Source organism: Delphinus delphis, chromosome X (genome assembly GCF_949987515.2).
Source record: "Delphinus delphis chromosome X, mDelDel1.2, whole genome shotgun sequence".
Lineage (NCBI taxonomy): Eukaryota > Metazoa > Chordata > Mammalia > Artiodactyla > Delphinidae > Delphinus > Delphinus delphis.
In genome coordinates this window covers 23,503,748-23,524,336 of record NC_082704.1, presented here as the reverse complement: position 1 = coordinate 23,524,336, position 20,589 = coordinate 23,503,748, and the positions used below count along the sequence as shown (strand labels likewise).

At 41.3% G+C, this 20,589-nt stretch overlaps 1 protein-coding gene and 1 long non-coding RNA gene across 5 annotated transcripts in view; one reads left to right on the top strand and one right to left on the bottom strand.

Moving 5' to 3' along the window:
• The window catches only part of LOC132418504 (uncharacterized), a 330,667-nt gene that overhangs the window by 212,331 nt on the left and 97,747 nt on the right, over nt 1–20,589 (bottom strand). The gene's annotated exons all lie outside the window — the stretch shown is intronic.
• The window catches only part of GRIA3 (glutamate ionotropic receptor AMPA type subunit 3), a 288,864-nt gene that overhangs the window by 179,327 nt on the left and 88,948 nt on the right, over nt 1–20,589 (top strand). For all 4 annotated transcript variants that reach the window (XM_060002406.2, XM_060002403.2, XM_060002404.1 and 1 more), the window contains exon 6: nt 15,821–15,982. In XM_060002406.2, the coding sequence (XP_059858389.1) occupies nt 15,821–15,982 (162 nt within the window). The remainder of the gene's footprint in view (nt 1–15,820; nt 15,983–20,589) is intronic.

Genomic DNA, 20,589 nt, shown 5'->3' with positions numbered 1-20,589 from the left:
GCCCATGCTGCCCCCAAATGGCAAGCCACTGTACCCCGACCTTGCGCAGCCACTGGCTGGCAACTGCCTGGGAAGCACCCACCTCCCGCTTGCGAGCTGGGGTAAATCCTGAAGGCGCCTGAAGCTGGAGACTGTCGGCTAACTCATGTCCTGGAGGCAGGTTCTATGTTAAAAGATCTAAGTCTGAGCCCTGCACATCAATGGCTGTCTCAGTTGGCGTAAGGTGACCAGATGATCTATAAAGACCTTTCCCATTCTGGATTTCTAACTGGGCCTCTCTAATCCTACTGACAATCCTTCAGAACTTTGGTTTCAATTTTGAGACCCAGACCTGACAGAAGTGAAAGCATGTAGAGTTACAGAACTGCAAGAGAAAATCACTAGGACAAGGTTGGGGAAAAGAATGGTAAACTGGATGCCTAACACAGAACTCAGAATTATGAAACCTTGGAAAGATGCCTACTACAAGAATAAGCAAAGTCTGTTCCCTCAGAAAGAATGTAATATATAGTGTCATGTCAGTCTGGATAATGAAAACATGAATTCATTTACCATGCTTTGAGCTGCCACCCCTTCTCTTCCTCTAGTGACCTTCTTTCCATTTGAACACAGCCACGTGTCTCCATAAGTCCCTGTTCTCTATATCAAATTGCATATGGGCAATACAGATAGGAACCGTTACTAACCTCTGATAAAACAATGAGCCACATTATGCCTTCCGTGGTTACCAGATTTTTTTAAGCAGCTAAAAATACCCCCAAAACACATATACATATATACACACAGCAAACTAAAACTATTTAGAAGTCATTTAGATGATCAAAAACGGGTAAGTGGAGCTAAGAAGATGTTTCCTTTCAAGATGAGCCAGCTGGATGAAAGCTGAGGACACATGCACAAGGGAAGAAGTTCTCATCTGAATCTTGGTGTAACCACAGCACAGAACCACTGCCTTCTTATACCGATGCAAAATCAAAAACACTCACACTGCCTACCTAAGCTTTCTGGAACCACCTGCACCAGAGCCCCAAGTGTCCCCTTTGCTACTAAGTCCCATCTATCCAGCAATGACTTCTATGTGCTTTTGCATGGACCTTCCCTGGTAGCAATCCTAAAGTGACAAGACCTGGATATTCTGTAAATGCTTCAACAAAGACCTTTCATAGGTCAAGGTGTACATTTCAGAATGGACAACAAGCTGCAGAAAGCTCTAACTTGTTGAAACCCCTGGAAGAAACAAAAGATTTCATCGGGAGCACAGGCCAGAGATGTGATCTGCTCAGGCCAGAAGTGGACATGCCAATAATCAAAGAGTTAGTAAGTCTCTTACAAATTCTGTATCAGTCAGTGGTGTCATTTCTTTTTAGGGGTTGTTCCACAATTGATTGTTATTTCCTCTTCCAGAACTCTCCCTAAGGTGGTAATGTGTCTCTACTTTAGTACCAGAGGTAACCAGCAGGTATACAATTTGTCAGTCAAGCAACCTCTCTCTCTTTCATGGTAAGGTCCTGGATCAGGATCCTTTCCACTGCATTCCCAGGCATGTTGTGTATTGTGATTTGTTTCATATATGTCAATAACAGTGTGCATTGGGCTTCCCTGGGGGCGCAGTGGTTGAGAGTCCGCCTGCCGATGCAGGGGACACGGGTTCGTGCCCCGGTCCGGGAAGATCCCACATGCCACGGAGCGGCTGGGCCCATGAGCCATGGCCGCTGAGCCTGCGCGTCTGGAGCCTGTGCTCCGCAACGGGAGAGGCCACAACAGTGAGAGGCCCGCGGACCGCAAAAAACAAAAACAAAAAAAATAATAATAGTGTGCAGACCCCTAGACTAACCCTAGGCATAATAAAGAAAAAAAGCACTAGACCAGGAGCTAGGAGATAGGTTCGAATCCCAAGAATTGATCTAACTAGCCTGTGACAAACCAAACCTCTCTGAACCTGTTTCTTAATCTGTAAAATGAAGAGATAGACCAGATCAGGGTTTCCCAAAGTGTGCTATTTGCACATGAGATGATTTGAGGTAGTATATGGCAAAACTTCTTAGACTGATTAGTTTTGAATTTATATTAAATGTGTATTCAAAAAAGATAACTCTCCCGTCAATTCTATGAAGCTAAATTAGATATTTAGATTAAAAAGCTTAGTCGATGTAAAGAAAATATATGAGGTAAAGACTAGTTCAAATGATCCACCCATGTGGCAAAAAAACCCTGTAAAGGGGGTATATTAGAGGCTAAAATTTGAAAAACACTCCAAGGTGACTTCCAGCTCTACATTTCTTCCCTCGTGGAGGGTCAGTTTGGACAAGGGAAGGCCAGGAGTGAGAGTGTAGGCGCAGCAGCTGGGTGAATATAGAGGACATAAGTGGCGGAGCACAGGCAGAGCCCTGTTAGCCTTGGGGTATTGTCATAGAGCAGACTTCAAATCAGTCCAGGGGGGCAAAAGCCAAGCAAGGTGTTGAGTGCCCTTAGCTACATTCTAAACAGAGCTGCAGCTCTAAAAGATCAATCAAAGCCATTTAATAGTTGACACAGAACAAACTGGATCCGGGTTGAGATGATCCAACAACAGATGTTCAGTACCCAGCCCCCCAAATAAACCAAAAATCCCCAAACATTTGAGGCGCCAGGGGAAACCGTAAGCCACGGTAGGACTCATTCAGTGCTGCGCCAGTTAACCTCTGCCTTAGAAGACCCGACGGTTTCCTTGCCTAGGCTGAGGCTGGTCCCAGGGTCGGGGACAGTTGTGGACCCTACAAGTGGAAGTTAGGTAATGTCAGCTGCCAGCGGGAGGGCCGTAGGACCGGTGATCAAGTTAGCCATTGTGCCAGGAGACAAAGGGGGAGGAGAGCTGCCTAGCTGAGACTCCTCCCTGCTGGGCTAGCTGGAGACAAGGGGGGAGGAGAGCTGCCTAGCTGAGACTCCTCCCTGCTGGGCTAGCTGGAGACAAAGGGGGAGGAGAGCTGCCTAGCTGAGACTCCTCCCTGCTGGGCTAGCTGTTCTCTTTAGGCTTTTCCTTTAATGTCTCCAGTGAGGAGAGACTTCCTACCCACCCATTTCCCCCAAGCTTTTTAGAGATCAGGAAACAGGCTCAGAAAAAATACATGCCTTGTCTGAAGTCTCACAGCTAATCCACTGCCAAGCTAGGCTTCCAGTCCAGGCTGGTCAGACACTTTCCCAAGAGCACCTCGCTCTTCTCATTTTACCCACCCAAGCATCTCAGTGAGACAGAAGGCCAGCCCCACAAAGGTCACATAAGAACATCTGCAAAGACGTAAATGTATATGAATGACGTATAAACTATAAATTTATGAGGGTGAAGTAATCAGAGAGAAAAAGACTTAAAAACACAAGGACAGCTTTGTGAATCTGGGTTTGAAACGCGTCCAATGGGCCAATATGAAATGTATCTTAGCAGGCACCAGTTACATCTCCATCACTGTCTTCTCCCCTGCTACATTCATATTCATCCTGTCTCTCTCTCTCCCTCACACACACACACACACACCACACACACACACACACACACACACACATTCCTCTCCCCTGCTCCCTCATCCCTCTTCTTTCTCTTGCTCTCTCTTCTCTCCTTCCCTCACCATCTGCCCCATTCATATGATTAGTATGCCAGAAAATAACGATGGGGAGTACTAGATTATATCTAATTTTTCTAAAATTTTACTAAAACAAAAGCATTAGTCAAAAAATAGAACTCCAAAGAAGCATCCAGGAGTAACTGGAGCTTGGAGAAGTGAACTCTGCAGCTTCCCAGATCTAGGGATGTACCTGAAACAGAGAGGGGCCCACTTTGTTTAAAGAGAAAACAAGTTTGAATGACATTGAATCCTGCTGTTTTGCTTGCCAATAACAACTGTTCCCTTCTGCTCCCTTCCCCTCCCAGGTCTTCTTGTTCTGTTCTCTACTCTTTCCCTTTCTTTGTACTTCCATTTTTAATGTTCTAAATAAAAATTCAAATGCTCAAAGTCACGTGTTGTGATCACTGACACCTCAGCAGATAGCATGTAAACACAGAGCTCACTGGGCTGGAGCCCAGCCTTACAGGCAAAGGAGGTGAGCTTGAAGGGAAAAATCCCCCCTGGTCCCCAATGCCAGGAGCCCAGTCACCTCCCCTGGGTACACAGCTTCTCTGATGATTCAGGATTCACTTTCTTCTCCAAATGAAGACAGGATACAGCAGAGTATCAAGGGAATGAGGAGTGGGGACTGGGCAGAGGTCCAACGCCCTACCATGCATTTAGAAAGACACAGGCAATTGTCAGCTTAAAGTAGCCAACTTTGAGACTCTCATTCCCCCTCTCCAAAAATGCCTCCATTATAGTCAACCATCCCTGCCTCCCCCCCACACACACCCCCACCTGAAATTAACAAGGAAAGATCACTTCCTACTCAATGTTCTAGCAAGATGCATTGAAAAAATTCTGTTTTCTCCCCCGGGCCCCTCCCACATCATATCTGCTAAAACAGTGCTTCTCAAATTATCTGTGAAGAAGGGCCAGATTTTCCCCAAAATATTCACACAATAAAAGCACAACAATAAATTACTAAAAAACATGAAATAAACAAAACAAGACATATAAAATACAAGCCCAAGATTTTTTAGTATTAGATTCAACAGCCATATTACTCTGTCAACTTGCTTATAAACTAAAGGCTTATATTCAGTTTCTCTCCTTCTATCATCTCTGACTGGTAACAAACAGCAGACCAGCACCAGTCCACACATACTTCGGTTAGTATTACTCTAAAGATTTTTATAACAAGTTCGTTTTTCTATATACCACGTATATGCCCAATACCTTGTTCACTCTACTACAAGGAAGACAGAAGGTGGTCTCTTTAAGAACCGTATAAACATATTGAACAGACCAAACTGGCACAACTTAGGATCACTGGCATGGAGGTAGAACAGGTGCTGGGACCTGTGCTGGGAATGAAGAGAAGACAGAGGGTGGGGAGTCAAAACTCTGCATAGTATGGCCAGAGAAGGGCTTTCAGAGAAGGTGACTTTGAAACAATGATCTGAATGGTGAGAAAGGTCTAATTATATGAAGAATCAGGGAAAGTTCATGTAATGCATAGGGAACAACATGTGCCAAGGTCCTAAGGCAGAAAAGAGTGTGATACCTCTCTGAACTGTTAGAAGGCAATTTTGGCTACAGCAGAGTGAGCCTCAAGATCTGGATTATCTAAGGCTACTGCCGGGTTAAGTTTTAGCTCTTTTCAACAGCATCAGAAAGCCACTGAAGAATTTCAAGCAGGCGAGAGACATGATCTGATTTTTGCTTTAAAAAAAAAATCAGTGTCAAATGGATGGATCTTATGGTATTTAAATTATACCTCAATATAACTGTTAATAAAAAAGAGATCAGTGCCTATTTTTCCCACTAATAGCATTTATGTCGACTTGTAATTATTTGTATATTCATACAGATAACTCCCACTGGACTAAAGTGTTGTGAGGTTAGGGACCAAGTTGGTTATGGCTCGCCACTGTACAAACAGATAGCACTTAGAAGGTTTCGAAGTATGTTTGTTAATTGGATTAGAGAATAAAACAGTGAGTGAACAATACAAGCAACCTGTAATCGAGTGCTAATTTATATGGTGTAATCTTTAACTCTAGGCATTACATCCTCCCAGGAGGATGGATCTGCTTCTAGAAAACGACTTGTGTCTCTCATTAGCAATCTGATAACTCGAGTCACCACAATTACCATGCATTTCCCCATCAAAGCATCACCCAGATGAACAATTCAGACGGCACTAAAGGCAGAGCCAGCCTTCATCCAAATTGAGACAGATACTCCTCCTTGGCAGCCTTCCACCCTCATTCTATTGCTTTTATCTTCCATATAGGCAAGCCACCTTTCTCATTTCTCACCCATAATCTACCATCAACTCAATGAAAGTCACCCAACTCATCTTGTCTCTGTTTTCCTCTCTGTACAAAATGTATCCTAACAATAATATTATACGAAGGAAATCGCCACATAATATCTTAAAAATAAGTGCTCTAAAAGTAAGCCTTGAATATATCTATTTCCAAACCTCAATTATCTTACCAGAAGGAAACTGAATTGCGGTACTATATGTATGAATCAAGGGAGACAGGATGATACCAAAGTCATCTGGATCCTTGGAAGACTGAGTTGTCTGGCTATTCTCAAATCAAGGACAATCTCTCTTCGGATGCCAGTTGTGTAATTAGTGTCTGTGTAAAAGATGGCCTTGGAGAATTGATCAAAGGTAGCTTACAAGGCCTTGCATTAGGCACAGAGGTCATGGTTGGTTTTATACTGCTGGGTTCAGATGTGGGCAACAGTCACTGGCTCAAACAGATGTGATGTGACTGAGAAGCAATGCAATTGAACTATAGCAGAGCTTACAAATCTAAATGAGTAGTTTCCTTCTCAGAGGAATAACTTCATATTTCCAACAAATGTTGCCATTGTTGCACAGAGGCAAATAGTCAAGTGTACCGATACTTAGAACATAGAAAGTGAGGAAGTAGAGTTTCAACTCGCCCTATCTGTGAGCACTAGGATTGCCTCCAACCTTTCTCTGCCTTCTCTCATCTCCTTTAATCTCTCCCTCTGCATACAGTTTACTGGACCAACCAAAGGAAAGGAGACCATCATGGCAGTGAGCAAAAACAAAACAAACAAAACACAATTTCAAGCAAACCAAACTGGTGAAATGCAAGGAGCACTAGAATTTGATATCTAATCTAAACACACAAAAATCATTGAGTATCTGATCATCACTTCTAGTTATTAAAATCCCTATGAAATAATAAAACGGGCTCAACAGAAATTCCACTCAGTACAGCAGGGGATTTGGAACCTTGGAGTCACTTAGCAATAATAGTGTGGAGTTTACACATAAACGTATTACATGGAAAGCATGGGAAGGCGTGCGACAATGAAGGAGGACAAGAGCCCATAAGCAATCAACAATGTGCAAGAGCCTATGTAATAACTGGCAAAAGGGGGACACAACTGGCCTTATTACTATCTGGTAGAGAATACAGAGACAAATTTAATATAGATGTTTCTTAGTCATTATTTTACTAATTGAAATGGCCCTTGAAGAATGAAATTTCAGTAGACACCCAGAGCTATAAGTGATGAAGTGAGGGCCCTTACAGAACAAAGGTACCAAGGTTTAAAGGGGAGCGATGTGGCTAGAGCATGAGGTCTCTTGAAGGAAAAGGTGTGGATAAGGCCAAGAGAACAAAAGATAACAGATAATGGAAATCCTTGAAGGTCAAGTCAAGATATTCAGCTGTCAGTATGTCTGTAGAAAGCAGGGAATCATTGCAGTGATTTGAGGAAAGGAGTATTATGCTCTAACAGATATTTTAGGAAGATAAATTTATTATGCAAAAAATAAATTGGAAAGGTAAAGAACTGGAAGTTGGAGCACCACCTAGGAAGCCAGGACGATAAACTAGGCTGGTGGTCCTCAAACCCACTTGTGCTTCAAAGTCACCTGTTGAATTTATTTAAAAAAAAAAAAAGACAGGTGCTTGGGCCCCATACCCAGTGACCCAATAGGCTTAAAGTGCCATTAATTGAAAGAAGGAATACAGGAAGAGGAAGAGATTTTAAGGGAATATAACAACTTTGCTTTGGGGCACATTCTTTTTAAGACACACATGGAATAAGGAAGTCAATTTAGTTGGTAGACAGAAAAGGGGGTTCTAGAGTATAAGAGAGGTTCTAATTGGAAACTCATTGGTGGCTCATTCAAAGTGAATTCAAGGGGGCTTCCGGAGCTTCCCTGGCGGCGCAGTGGTTGAGAGTCCGCCTGCCGATGCAGGGGACACGGGTTCGTGCCCCGGTCCAGGAGGATCCCACATGCCGCGGAGCGGCTGGGCCTGTGAGCCATGGCCGCTGAGCCTGCGCATCCGGAGCCTGTGCTCCGCAACGGGAGAGGCCACAACAGTGAGAGGCCCGCGTACCGCAAAAAAAAAAAAAAAAAAAAAAAAAAATGAATTCGAGTTGAAAATTCCAAAAGAAAACAAGAAATTAATTTGTTTTATAGACTCTAAGCCTTAAAATGTAACAAATTCATTGGCTGAGGTATTTTATGTATCATAAATGTTATCTATCATAACCGAGTAACATTTATGTTAAAAACGTTGATTCTCAGAGCCCAGCTATGTGAGAATCATGATTATCTACTGCCCCCCCAACATACACACACACTCAAAATTTTAAATGGAAAAAGGTGAAGAAAAAGAAAATGAAGAAATTCTAATATCTTTGGTTAGATGGGAGATGCCAGAAGAAGAAACTGATTTTTAAGCAACAAATGAACTGCTATGATTCGGTGAAGCAACAGAGCAATTGCTATAAAACAGCAACCTGCTGAAACAAAACGAGCCATCCTTTCCCACGAAAATATCAAAGAAATCTACTGGAATGCATTTTGTCTTCGGTCAAACTATATTATTTTAAAGTATATAATTTTTAATAGTAGATGAAGCTCAGCGAGGAAACAGAATTCATGATACAGAAATTTCCTTTGAAGTCAGACATGTTTAAATGCATGTATTAAATAAAAGGATATGGGTTTTCTGTCCTTTTTTAAGCAGTTACTATTGGAAGAAGTGCTTGCGCCAGGCACTTAAACCCTGAAACAAAAATGAGAACGAACTAAAAAGACTTAAAGAACTTTAAATATTACTTTTGTTCTGAGCCAAGGATATGAGTTAAAAAGTAAAAACTTGTAAACTTACTTATCACATATTTAGATTGGTAGTCAAACTTATACTTTTTCTAAAGACAAGGATTTTGTGATAATAATAAAAAAAATCCATCTGTATTCACATGTATTACTGTCTGGTCACTGCACTACTTCTGTTCACTGACCTTCCTCCCTTTATTTTCCCCTTTATCACCCAGATGTTTAACGTTCATTCTGGTTGTGCTAGTGTCTACCAGAGATTTTGGAGAGACTCAGTGCCAGTGTTCTCAACTTGAGGCCCTTCTGTGACCAAGTCATAAAGAGAACACTAGCAAGAGTTGTGAACAAATGCAATGCCTTAAAATAATAAGAGGTGACCATGGACCAAGGGCCAGCCAATTCCTGCTCCGTAGCTAGAACTTGTATCCCAACTTCAAATTTCTATAACTGTCTTTCATCTTCTGTTTTCCCCTTTATCATCCAGATGGTTGAAGGTCATTTCTGTTGCATTAGTTCCTGCTCAGAGTTCTTAGACAGACATCTTCCCACCTCAGGGTCTCTACTGTAGCCAACTCAAGCCGTGAATTCTGGCAAGAGGTATGGACAAGTGGGATGTCTTAAAATAATCACAAAGGTAGAGAAAGTGAACCAGGAGACAGCCAACTTCTCCCCTGAATCAAGACATTTCTCCTAACTTCCATCATCCTACCAGAATACTCCCTGCCACAGTCATTTTATTTCCTTTTCTATACACTCTGCATGGTTTATTTTCTTGTTCTGCTTCAGTGTCTTTACATGGGTTTCAGGGATACATGAGGGGGTGTGACCAGCACAACAACAAAAATCTAGCAACATATTCTAGAAAAGTGCAGTGTCTTAAATTTAGATATCAGAGGAGGAGGACCAGTACCCTGGCACCTCTTACTTTTCGGCCAGAATCCATCTCACTCCCCTTCCTTTTTTCCTGCCTACCTGTCGTGTGTTTGCTGGTCAGCTTTGTTGTGTTGGTTATTTCAATGAAGCTATGGGTATACTTAGGCCCCAATTTACAACTTTCCCAATTATGGTTGTACATGATCATAGATTCTAGCAACTTCTTCTAGAAAAAAATAGCAACTTCTTCTAGAAATAAAAAACAATGGGATAGATATAGGAGGTGGACCAGGAACCAGCAAAATCTCCCTTCTTAACCATCTCCTCTCTCCTAACCTCCATCTTTCTACCACTGACCTCTCCCCTTTTATTCCCCCCTTATACCATCCATATGTTTGGTGATCATCGCTTTTGTGTCAATGTCTTTTGAGAGGTTTTAAGAGACTCAGCCTCAATTTTACCACTTTGAAGACTGTGGTTCACCAGCCTAAGGAGGAGATCTAACCAGAGGCTATGAATGGATGAAATGCTTTAAAATTATGGGATAATCTGTTGAATCAAAATGTATTATTATAATCTTCCCATTTCTGTGTCTTTGTTTTCTATTTGCTTTGTCAATAATTGAGGAAGGTATGTTAAATCTCCATTTTGATTTTTTTTAATATCTTTTCTAATATCTCCTTCCACGCAGTGCAGCATGTGGAATCTTAGTTCCCCGACCAGGGACTGAACCCGAGACCCTGCAGTGGAAGCGCAAAGTCTTAACCACTGGACCACCAGGGAAGTCCCTCCATTTTGATTCTTAAAAATAAATTTAGTACTGGGAATTCCCTGGTGGTGCAGTGGTTAGGACTCTGGGCTTCCACTGCCAAGGGCCCGGGTTCAATCCCTGGTCAGGGAACTAGGATCCCAGAATGCTGCATGGGATGGCCAAAAAAAAATTGTTTTTAATAAATTTAGTACCAAAATAATAATAATAATAATGGGATAGGAGGAGGAGTAGCCCATACTTCTCTCCTAACTTCCATCTTCCTACCACTTACCCCCTGCTCTTTACACAAGTTTGGGGGGGGTCTTTGGCCTGCTTTTAGGGTTATAGATGTCATAACGATAAAAATCCATCAAAGGTTATTATGGGATGGTGTAATGCCTTAAAATGGTGGGATAGGAGGAGAAGACTAGAGTCCACCCAAACCTGCCCGTAAGCAGAACGTTTCTCTGAACTGTCATCATCCTTCTCTCTCTCTTTCCTCCTTTCCTCTCCTACCTGTTGGATGTCAGCTCTGCCGCATTAGTGTCTCTGAAGAGGCTGTAGAAAGAATCAAGCTTTAAGTTTTACAATCTTGTAGACTGTCAGTGCCACTTGAACCATGGAATTTAGCAATATTTGATACAAAAAGATAATTCTTTTTGAAGAAAAGGTATCAGAAATAGGACAATCAAGAGTCAACCAACTCCTGCCTTTCAGTCAGACAGTTTTCCTTACATCCCCTTCTCTGCCATTCACCTCTTTTCTCCTTTTCCCTTCTGTGTCCTTGATAATTGTTGGTTAGCTGTGTCATATTAGTGCTTTTGCAGAGGGATTAGGGAGAATGCAGCCTTGATTATCTCAACCTTGAGAACTGTGACTTGCTGCATCTAAATGCTGGGCACCAGGGCAACATTCAAGCCATAGAATCCGATTAGAGATTACAAACAAGCAAAACGTACACAAATAGGCCAGAGGGAGAATTAGGACCAATAGCCAGCCAACTCTTGCCCTTTAGCAACAAGATCTCTCCTTTCATCTCCATAAAAGCCTATTACAAAACATAGGCAGAACTATAGGCAGACAAAAATCACAGCAAGATCCTTTCTGACCCACCTCCTAGAGATATGGAAATAAAAACAAAAATAAACAAATGGGACCTAATGAAACTTCAAAGCTTCTGCACAGCAAAGGAAACCATAAATAAGATGAAAAGACAACCCTCAGAATGGGAGAAAGTATTTGCAAATGAAGCAACTGACAAAGGATTAATCTCCAAAATTTACAAGCAGCTCATGCAGCTCAATAACAAAAAAACAAACAACCCAATCCAAAAATGGGCAGAAGACCTAAATGCACATTTCTCCAAAGAAGATATACAGATCGCCAACAAACACATGAAAGAATGCTCAACATCATTAATCATTAGAGAAATGCAAATCAAAACTACAGTGAGATATCATCTCACACCAGTCAAAATGGCCATCATCAAAAAATCTAGAAACAATAAATGCTGGAGAGGGTGTAGAGAAAAGGGAACCCTCTTGCACTGCTGGTGGGAATGTGAATTGGTACAGCCACTATGGAGAACAGTATGGAGGTGCCTTAAAAAACTAAAAATAGAACTACCATACGACCCAGCAATCCCACTACTGGGCATATACCCTGAGAAAGCCATAATTCAAGAAGAGTCATATGTCACAATAGCCAGGGCATGGAAGCAACCTAAGTGTGCATCGACAGATGAATGGATAAAGAAGATGTGGCACATATATACAATGGAATATTACTCAGCCATAAAAAGAAACGAAACTGAGTTATTTGTAGTGAGGTGGATGGACCTAGAGTCTGTCATACAGAGTGAAGTAAGTCAGAAAGAGAAAAACAAATACCGTATGCTAACACATATATATGGAATCTAAAAAAAAAAAAAAGGTTCTAAAGAACCTAGGGGCAGGACAGGAATAAAGACATAGACATAGAAAATGGACCTGAGGACACGGGGAGGGGGAAGGGTAAGCTGGGACGAAGTGAGAGAGTGGCATGGACATATATACACTACCAAATGTAAAACAGATAGATAGTGGGAAGCAGCCGCATAGCACAGGGAGATCAGCTCGGTGCTTTGTGACCACCTAGAGGGGTGGGATAGGGAGGGTGGGAGGGAGGGAGATGCAAGAGGGAAGTGATATGGGAACATATGTATATGTATAGCTGATTCACTTTGTTATAAAGCAGAAACTAACACATCATTGTAAAGCAATTATACTCCAATAAAGATGTTTAAAAAATAAATAAAAATAAAAAGTACAGTTTTATTGGAAAAACTACTTTTCATCAGACTTCTTACTAAAATAGAAGGGGTTCCTCATCAGCATTATTCCCATTTTACAATTATTGTTGTTACAGTTATTGTAAGCACTGTGAAACCTTTGTCATGAAAATAAATATACGAGAATGAAAGGAAAACAAAAAAAGCCTATTACAGTGTCTCCTTTCTTTTTCTACCACACTTCTGCTCTCTCCATTTTGTCCACGGGGCTGTGTTAGGCATTCTGCACATGTGGACGGGTAAATCTTCAGGGCAGTTAGTAGGAGCTAGTGTTGCACAGGTCTTGCTAGACAGAAGAGCCATTTGAGGTGACCTTCCCCTGGCTTGATCTGTGCTGCCGTGGACGCATTTAATCTCACGAGGACAGCCAGGCTGGTTCCAGTCTGAGGGGTGCCAGAACTTAATCCCAGATACAGCTGTCATAAAACACGGGTTGACTGAGAAACTCCTAGGTCCTCAGTGGTATGGTATGCTACTGCAGAGAAAGACAGCCAAATGGGAATACACGGGGCCTGTGTGGCAGAGTGAAGCCTCCTGGAAGTAAGCAGAGGTGACTGGTGAGGTAAATTTGAGTTGGACCCCTCTAGTGTCTCTTGTAAGAAAAAGGTAGTGAGGTAAAATGTTTCTGGAAAGGAGTGGTACGGTGAGTAACCAGACTGAAGTGCTGGCTCTTATGCCTTAAGGCAGACGTGAGATTTCTGGGATCCTTTCTCTCGCCCTCCTTTTTGTTAATCCTGTGTTGCCATTTTAACATGCTAAGGTATGAGGTAAACAGGGGTGTGATGCTTATCAAAGTATAAAAGACACAAGAAATACTACTTCCTAGTGCAGACTGTGGCCATTGACCCTGGGAACCAACATGGTGGCAGAAGCATTCTCAACCCCTTTCTTTCAAGGAAGGGGGCTCCACCTCGCAGGCCAGGCTTTTAGGACACAGGAGAGCCCCAGAGAGCCCACTCTTCACCCCTGCCAGCAGACAGATGGGTAGTTGCTCAATGCTCTTGTGTAATACTTGTTAACTGGCAAGTATGGTTTGGCACAGTAAACGACTTAAAGCCATTTGTTAAAGTTTTGCCCTCAGCTCTTTATTTGTGTATTTGTTTAGGGGGTGAGAGTTGGGAGTTGGATAACAGTTAGGCTTAAGCCCCATCTGGAGCCTCTGCTAGGCTTTACACACAGGCAAGCCTCTCTGCTGATTGCAGTGCAGAGGGGAGCAAATGGGAGAAAACACTGAGTCTTAGTTTCTTTCAGGAAGGAGGCCTTTAGGAGAAAACTCATCCTAACAAGTTAATGTTAATTTTAAAAAGTACTTTGGGGTCACTGGAAAGGAGGAATGGTTCTCAGTGATGCAAACTATTTGTCCCTTTGTCCAGTCTCCATTGGCTCCTATCCCACTTATGAAAGGAAGAGGAATGGGGCTGAGAGTAATAACTGAAAAAGCTGCTTCACTAAAATATTTTCTATGACTGCCTTGTTGACCATGTTAAAGAAATGCAGAATTAAAAGAAGCAGTTGTAGGGATGGTGACTAGAGAGAGAGGTGTACAGGATATTGGTTACATTCATGTGTTCAGGTTGTGAAAATTCATCAGGCTGTATTTAAAGATGTGTGCACTGGGACTTCCCTGGTGGTGCAGTGGTTAAGAATCCACCTGTCAATGCTGGGGACACGGGTTCGAGCCCTGGTCCGGGAAGATCCTACATGCTGCAGAGCAACTAAGCCCATGCGCCACAGCTACTGAGCCTGTGCTCTAGAGCCCGCAAGCCACAACTACTGAGCCCGCCCGCATAGAGCCTGTGCTCTGCAACAAGAGAAGCCACTGCAATGAGAAGCCTGTGCACCACAACGAAGAGTAGCCCTTGCTCGCTGCAACTAGAGAAAGCCCACGCGCAGCAACGAAGACCCAAAGCAGCCAAAAAGAAAAAAAAGAAAGAAAAACCTTATCATTCTAAAAAAAGAAAAAAATAAACATGTGAACGCTTTTCTATATGATTATTATACTTCAATGAAAACTTAGAATGTAAAAAAAGAAAACTTTAGAGAAATAGTAGGGATTTGAGTAATATAGTGTATGCATTTATCAACTCATCGAGTGGTACATTTAAGATTTGTGCATTTTACTGGATGTAAATTTTACCGAAAGATAGAAGGAAAGGAAGGAAGGAAGGATGGATGGAAACTGCAAACACTGAACTCTAGTTAATGGCCTGCGTGCTGAAGTCTTTTGGTATGAAGTATACTAATATCTGCAACTTACTTTGAAAGGTATCTAAAAAACGAAATGGATTGATGAATGGATAGAAAAATATTAATTGTAAAATCTGAAGTGACTGTACAATTCTTTCAACTTTTCTGTATATTTGAAAATTTTTACATGTAAATGTTGGGGGGAGAATCTAAAGGAAAGGGGAAGAATTCTTTCCGTTTCTTTATGAATATAAATTGGCTCGAGCCCATTGAAGACCCAAGCGCATCAGCAGCAATTGGCAAGAGACAAAAGAAGAAGAAAATGGTGGATGCTATGAAGTAGATGTCAAAACACGTTCAGGGACACATGTGAGACATACCCCGGGGTTTGTACCATCATATACAACCAAGCTGTCAGTTTCGCTTTTTGGCATTTCTGTAAATTACAAATGTCGAAAGTATTCATTATTAGAGTCTGAAGCAATCTGCTGCATTCGGCATGTTAAGCTGAAGAAGAGTTTTTGATACCTCTAGCTAGGGTCAACGTTTTCAACATTTTCCAGTTATATGAATCATTGTATTTGTACTCAATGAAGAAAAACTAAAAATACAGGTAAATGAAAGAAATAAAAACATTTGAAGTTGACACCTATGTTTGTCGTTGCAGCAGCTACACTAAAGACATAGGCACTAAAATGGAAGGATGTATATTTTCTCCACCATGCCTGTAGTTTCAGAGCCAGAGTGTCCTAAGAATTAGTCCATATCAGGGTTGTTTGTTTGTTGTGGTTTTGGTTTTTATTGAGATATAATTGACATATAACAATCTGTCCAGGTTTTCCTTGATTGCTAAAGAAGAATCCTGGGGAAGGAACTTTCATTTCCTCCTTAGCGCTCTAACCAACAGATACAGTGAGTACGAATGCATGACCTCCCACAATCATTATTCTCTTTCAATCTCTTTCTAGGGTTTTACTGATATTTTGCTAGAAAGAGTCATGCACGGGGGAGCCAACATTACAGGATTCCAGATTGTCAACAACGAAAACCCTATGGTTCAGCAGTTCATACAGCGCTGGGTGAGGCTGGATGAAAGGGAATTCCCTGAAGCCAAGAATGCACCTCTAAAGGTAATGTTCCACGACATGTAGAAACCTTAGGCCAGCTTTTCAGAGCATCTCAGTATGGCCTTTATATATTTACGGCCATCCAGTGATCAAGTGGTCGCCCCTCAGAAGTGTTTCAAGGATGCTAAAACACAACTGCAGATACTACTGCTGCACTTGAAAACTAAATTCCCAAATAAAGAAGCTATTGAGAAGGAGGTCTTTTAAAACCCAGCGTTTGGGAAGGTTAACTTAATTTTTTAATGAATTTCATTTTTAATATGCTCATAATTTACAATATTACAAGAACCTGAATCAGGCAAAGACTGGGGGCAGTGGGAATAGGTAAGGAAAATTGATAAGTCTGAAACAGAAAATTAGATTTTACATTATTTATGTGATTACTTTGTGTTAATAAGTTTCATGAATCTCAGTACACCCAAGTGAATTAGGCTCTAATACAGAGTGCATGTTGCCTATACGTATATTGAATGGAAATATTTTCCTGCCTGCAAAAGTATCTTTAAATAATTAGATTACCTAAGTTGCTCATTTTCATGAAATCAAGATAAGAACACTGAAAGCAGAAAGTCATGCTTAAAGTACACATTTTTCATGTGTTCCCCTATGGCTAGAAATCCTATTATTTAAAAATCAGGAATTAAAACAGATAAATGGGGGGAAAGTTATTCATGTTACACAAAGGATCCTTCCAATGTATCTTTTTTAAGTAACCCATCCCCTCAGTGCATTGATCCAAGTATGAAACAGACTTTAAATTCTTTCTTCCTGATATGTACGTGAAAGTACGTATATACCATGGCTGTGGGATCCTTGTGATCAAGATGAGGGATCAAAGCAGAGTCAAGGCTCAAGGCCCCTCCCTAAAAGAGGAAAGGGGAGGGGACATTTCCTTTCTCATGGTTTCAAGATACCCATCCTCATATCCTTCCTCCCTGGCAAGAACAGAAGAAGGAGGAACGATGGGACATAGAAAAGAGACACATTCTGAATCACCTACGCAGGTCCACCCTGAATGGGTCACATCAACACAATACAAGTGGGACCTTACTTTATGCAATTGGTATGTTCTAGAAAAGTCGTAAGTTAAACATCTTTTTGTATTAATTTAAGCCACTCACTAGCTAAGTGGTCCTCTGTAGTTGTAGTGATTACATTACACATGCCAGCTTTTTCCAGGTGTCCTCATATGTTTCAGTAAATATGGCCACAATTCCTATGAGGAATCCTTTGTAGTCAAATCATTTTTTTAAGATGATGATTTTATTTTTTATTGAGATATGATTGACATTGTATTACTCTTAAGTATACCACATACTGATTTGATGTATGTATGTATTGCAAAATGATCACCACAATAAGTTCAGTTAACATCTATCACCACCACAGCTACAAATTTTTTCTTATGATGAGAACTTTTAAGATCTACTCTCTTCACAACTTTCAAAAACTACAGTGCAGGATTGTTAACTATAATCACGATGCTATACATTACATTCCCAGAACTTATAACTGGAAGATTATACCTTTTGACCACCTTCATTCATTTTCCCTATTCCCCAGCCTTGACCTCTGACAGCCATCATTCTGTTCTCTGTTTCTATGAGTTTTTTTTTTTTTGGATTCCATGTATAAGTGAGATCATACAGTATTTGTCTTTCTCTGTCTGACTTATCTCACTTAGCATAATGCCCTCAAGGTCCATCTGTGTGTCACAAATGGCAGGATTTCTTTTTATGGCTGAATAGTATTCCATTGTATGTGTGTCTGTGTGTGCATATATATTTTTGTTGAAATATAACTGACATGACTTTATATATGTATATATGTGTGGGTGTATATCACTTTCTTTATCCATTCATCATTTGATGATTTGATGAACACGGGTTTGTTCCACGTGTTCACTATTGTAAATAATGCTGCAATGAACATGGGGGTGCAGATATCTCTTTGAGACAGTGATTTTATTTCCTTCAGATAGATACCCAGGAGTGGAATTGCTGGATCATATGGTAGTTCTATTCTTAATTTTTTCAGGAACCTCCCTATTGTTTTCCACAGTGACTGCGCCAATTTACATTCCTATCAACAGTGCATGAGGGTTCCCTTTTCTCCACATCTTCATCAATGCTTGTTGTTTCATGTCTTTTTGATAATAGCATTTTTTTTTTCCCGTTACGTGGGCCTCTCACTGTTGTGGCCTCTCCCGTTGCGGAGCACAGGCTCTGGACGCGCAGGCTCAGCGGCCATGGCCCACGGGCCCAGCCGCTCCAAGGCATGTGTGATCCTCCCAGACCGGGGCATGAACCCGTGTCCCCTGCATCGGCAGGTGGACTCTCAACCACTGCGCCACCAGGGAAGCCCCAGATAATAGCCATTTTGACAGGTGTGAGGTACTATCTCATTGTGGGTTTTTTTTTTAATTTATTCATCTTATTTATTTATTTATTTTTGCCTGCGTTGGGTCTTTGTTGCTGCGCGCGGGCTTTCTCTAGTTGCGGCGAGCGGGGGCTACTCTTCATTGCAGTGCACAGGCTTCTCATTGCAGTGGCTTCTCTTGTTGCAGGGCAAGGGCTCTAGGCATGCGGGCTTCAGTAGCTGCGGCTCCCAGGCTCAGCAGTTGTGGCTCGCGGGCTCTAGAGCACAGGCTCAGTGGTTGTGGCGCATGGGCTTCGTTGCTCTGCGGCATGTGGGATCTTCCCGGACCAGGGCTCGAACCCGTGTCCCCTGCGTTGGCAGGTGGATTCTTAACCACTGTGCCACCTGAGAAGTCCCTCACTTGGGTTTTGATTTGCATTTCTTTGATGATTCAAATCTTTTTTTTTATGGACTAAATCTGCCCACTACATTTAGGTGAGCTTATATTAATTTATATTTTCATACAACTGCCTATCCGCTGTTTTGCCATCCTTAGATTTAGCAGGCAATAGGTAGAGGGAAAAAACTCATTTATTCAATATTTTATGGGTTACCTACACAATGTCAGGCACTATGCTAGGCACAAAAAATGGACAAGAGTAAAAGTATGAAAAGGGTGCTACAGAGTCATTTATGCCTGTTCAGAAGTTGTAGAGGTGTACAAAAGAGAAGGAAGACAATCTCAGCTCTGGATTATTCATTGGTAACTCATGATATGTGTAAGGTAAAGTTCTTAGAACTTACTGAGAAGAATTGTTCAGGCTTATAAGCAAAACCCTTCAAATAACTTAAGAAAACGAAATACTTAAATAGGTGGTTACAACTTTCTGATTACTTTGACTTGTACTAGTCATTATGGAACCTGTCTCTATGTCAAACAGACAAAAAGCCCATGTTAAAAAATTATGTACAATATTTTTGATTAGGAAATAAAAGTGTCTAGAGATTAAAATCCTGATGCTTAATTTATTCTATATTTTATGAACATTTCCTTTGGGGTCTTTTTTTTTTTAGATGGTCACACATTGGTCCGTAGAAGCTGAAAAAGTAGAAAATTAAATAGCCATTTGGGCATGGCTTGGAAAGGACTACATTAAGATCGCTGACAGTTCATGCAGTCAGCTGGAAAAAAGCACCACCACGCTGGCTTTATGTAGTGCTAGCACGGGCAGACACAGATATTTTTGTTTCATGAAAGAACATATGCCCCCTGTTACAGTCATACTTGATGACTTGGCCCTGAAAGAAAAGTAACATGAGAAAAGTCAGAAAAGTAAATTGATAGTTGTAAAGATGACAATGCATTCACTCACAATTGTATTGGGACATACTATGTAGACAGAAAATTCCCCCCAGGGCATTTTGCTTCATTTTTTTTTTTAGAAATCAACAGAATTCTGTATTCTACCAGTATTTGTCACCCCTGCAAAACAGGGGCCAGCTAATTTTAATCACACTTTGTTGATTCATTAATGAAAAGGCATCCACCATGTCAAATTGCAGATAATCAAATCCCTTGTGTTAAATGACTGGCCTCATCCTTAGCAGTGTATCAGTACAGTATATCCAAGAAATAGAAAGTAAGTGTTCTGGCCTGGAAAAGGTAGCATCACGAACTATTGCCTATGCATTGTCAATGTTATCAGATTTAAAACTCAATAACAATTGTAATTTTCTACAGTCAAAAACCAGCTTTGGATTTTGCTCTCCCAAGGAAACAAAAACTGATTTATTGCTGGCCAGAGGTCCTAGTTCACCAGAAACGTGGTCCAGACAGAAATGATTAATGTTTCCCTCCAAATTAATTTCAAGCTGTCTAACTTAGTTATTTCCATTTTCCCCTAAGTAAACACCAGATCTGAATTTTCTATTACAAACAGCGATAACTCAGTCTTGCTTTAGGATATGCCGTTTCCTCTCCAATCTACATATGCCATCCTTTAACTTCCCACATATTTTGCTCTCTATAAAGGAGCTGGCCTTTTGGCAGTCACTCACTCAATACGAAACACAGTATTGAGAGTAAGAGAGAGATTCCCTTGAGCCATTTGATCTTAATAATCTTAACATGTGCACACATGAGGTAAGATGCATCATTCTAGAATGGATCAAAGTCAAGCTTGCCCAGAGAGATCTCTTGATTCAAGTAATTAAGAGGGTGACTTCATAGAACAAGAGTTGGAGATGAATGA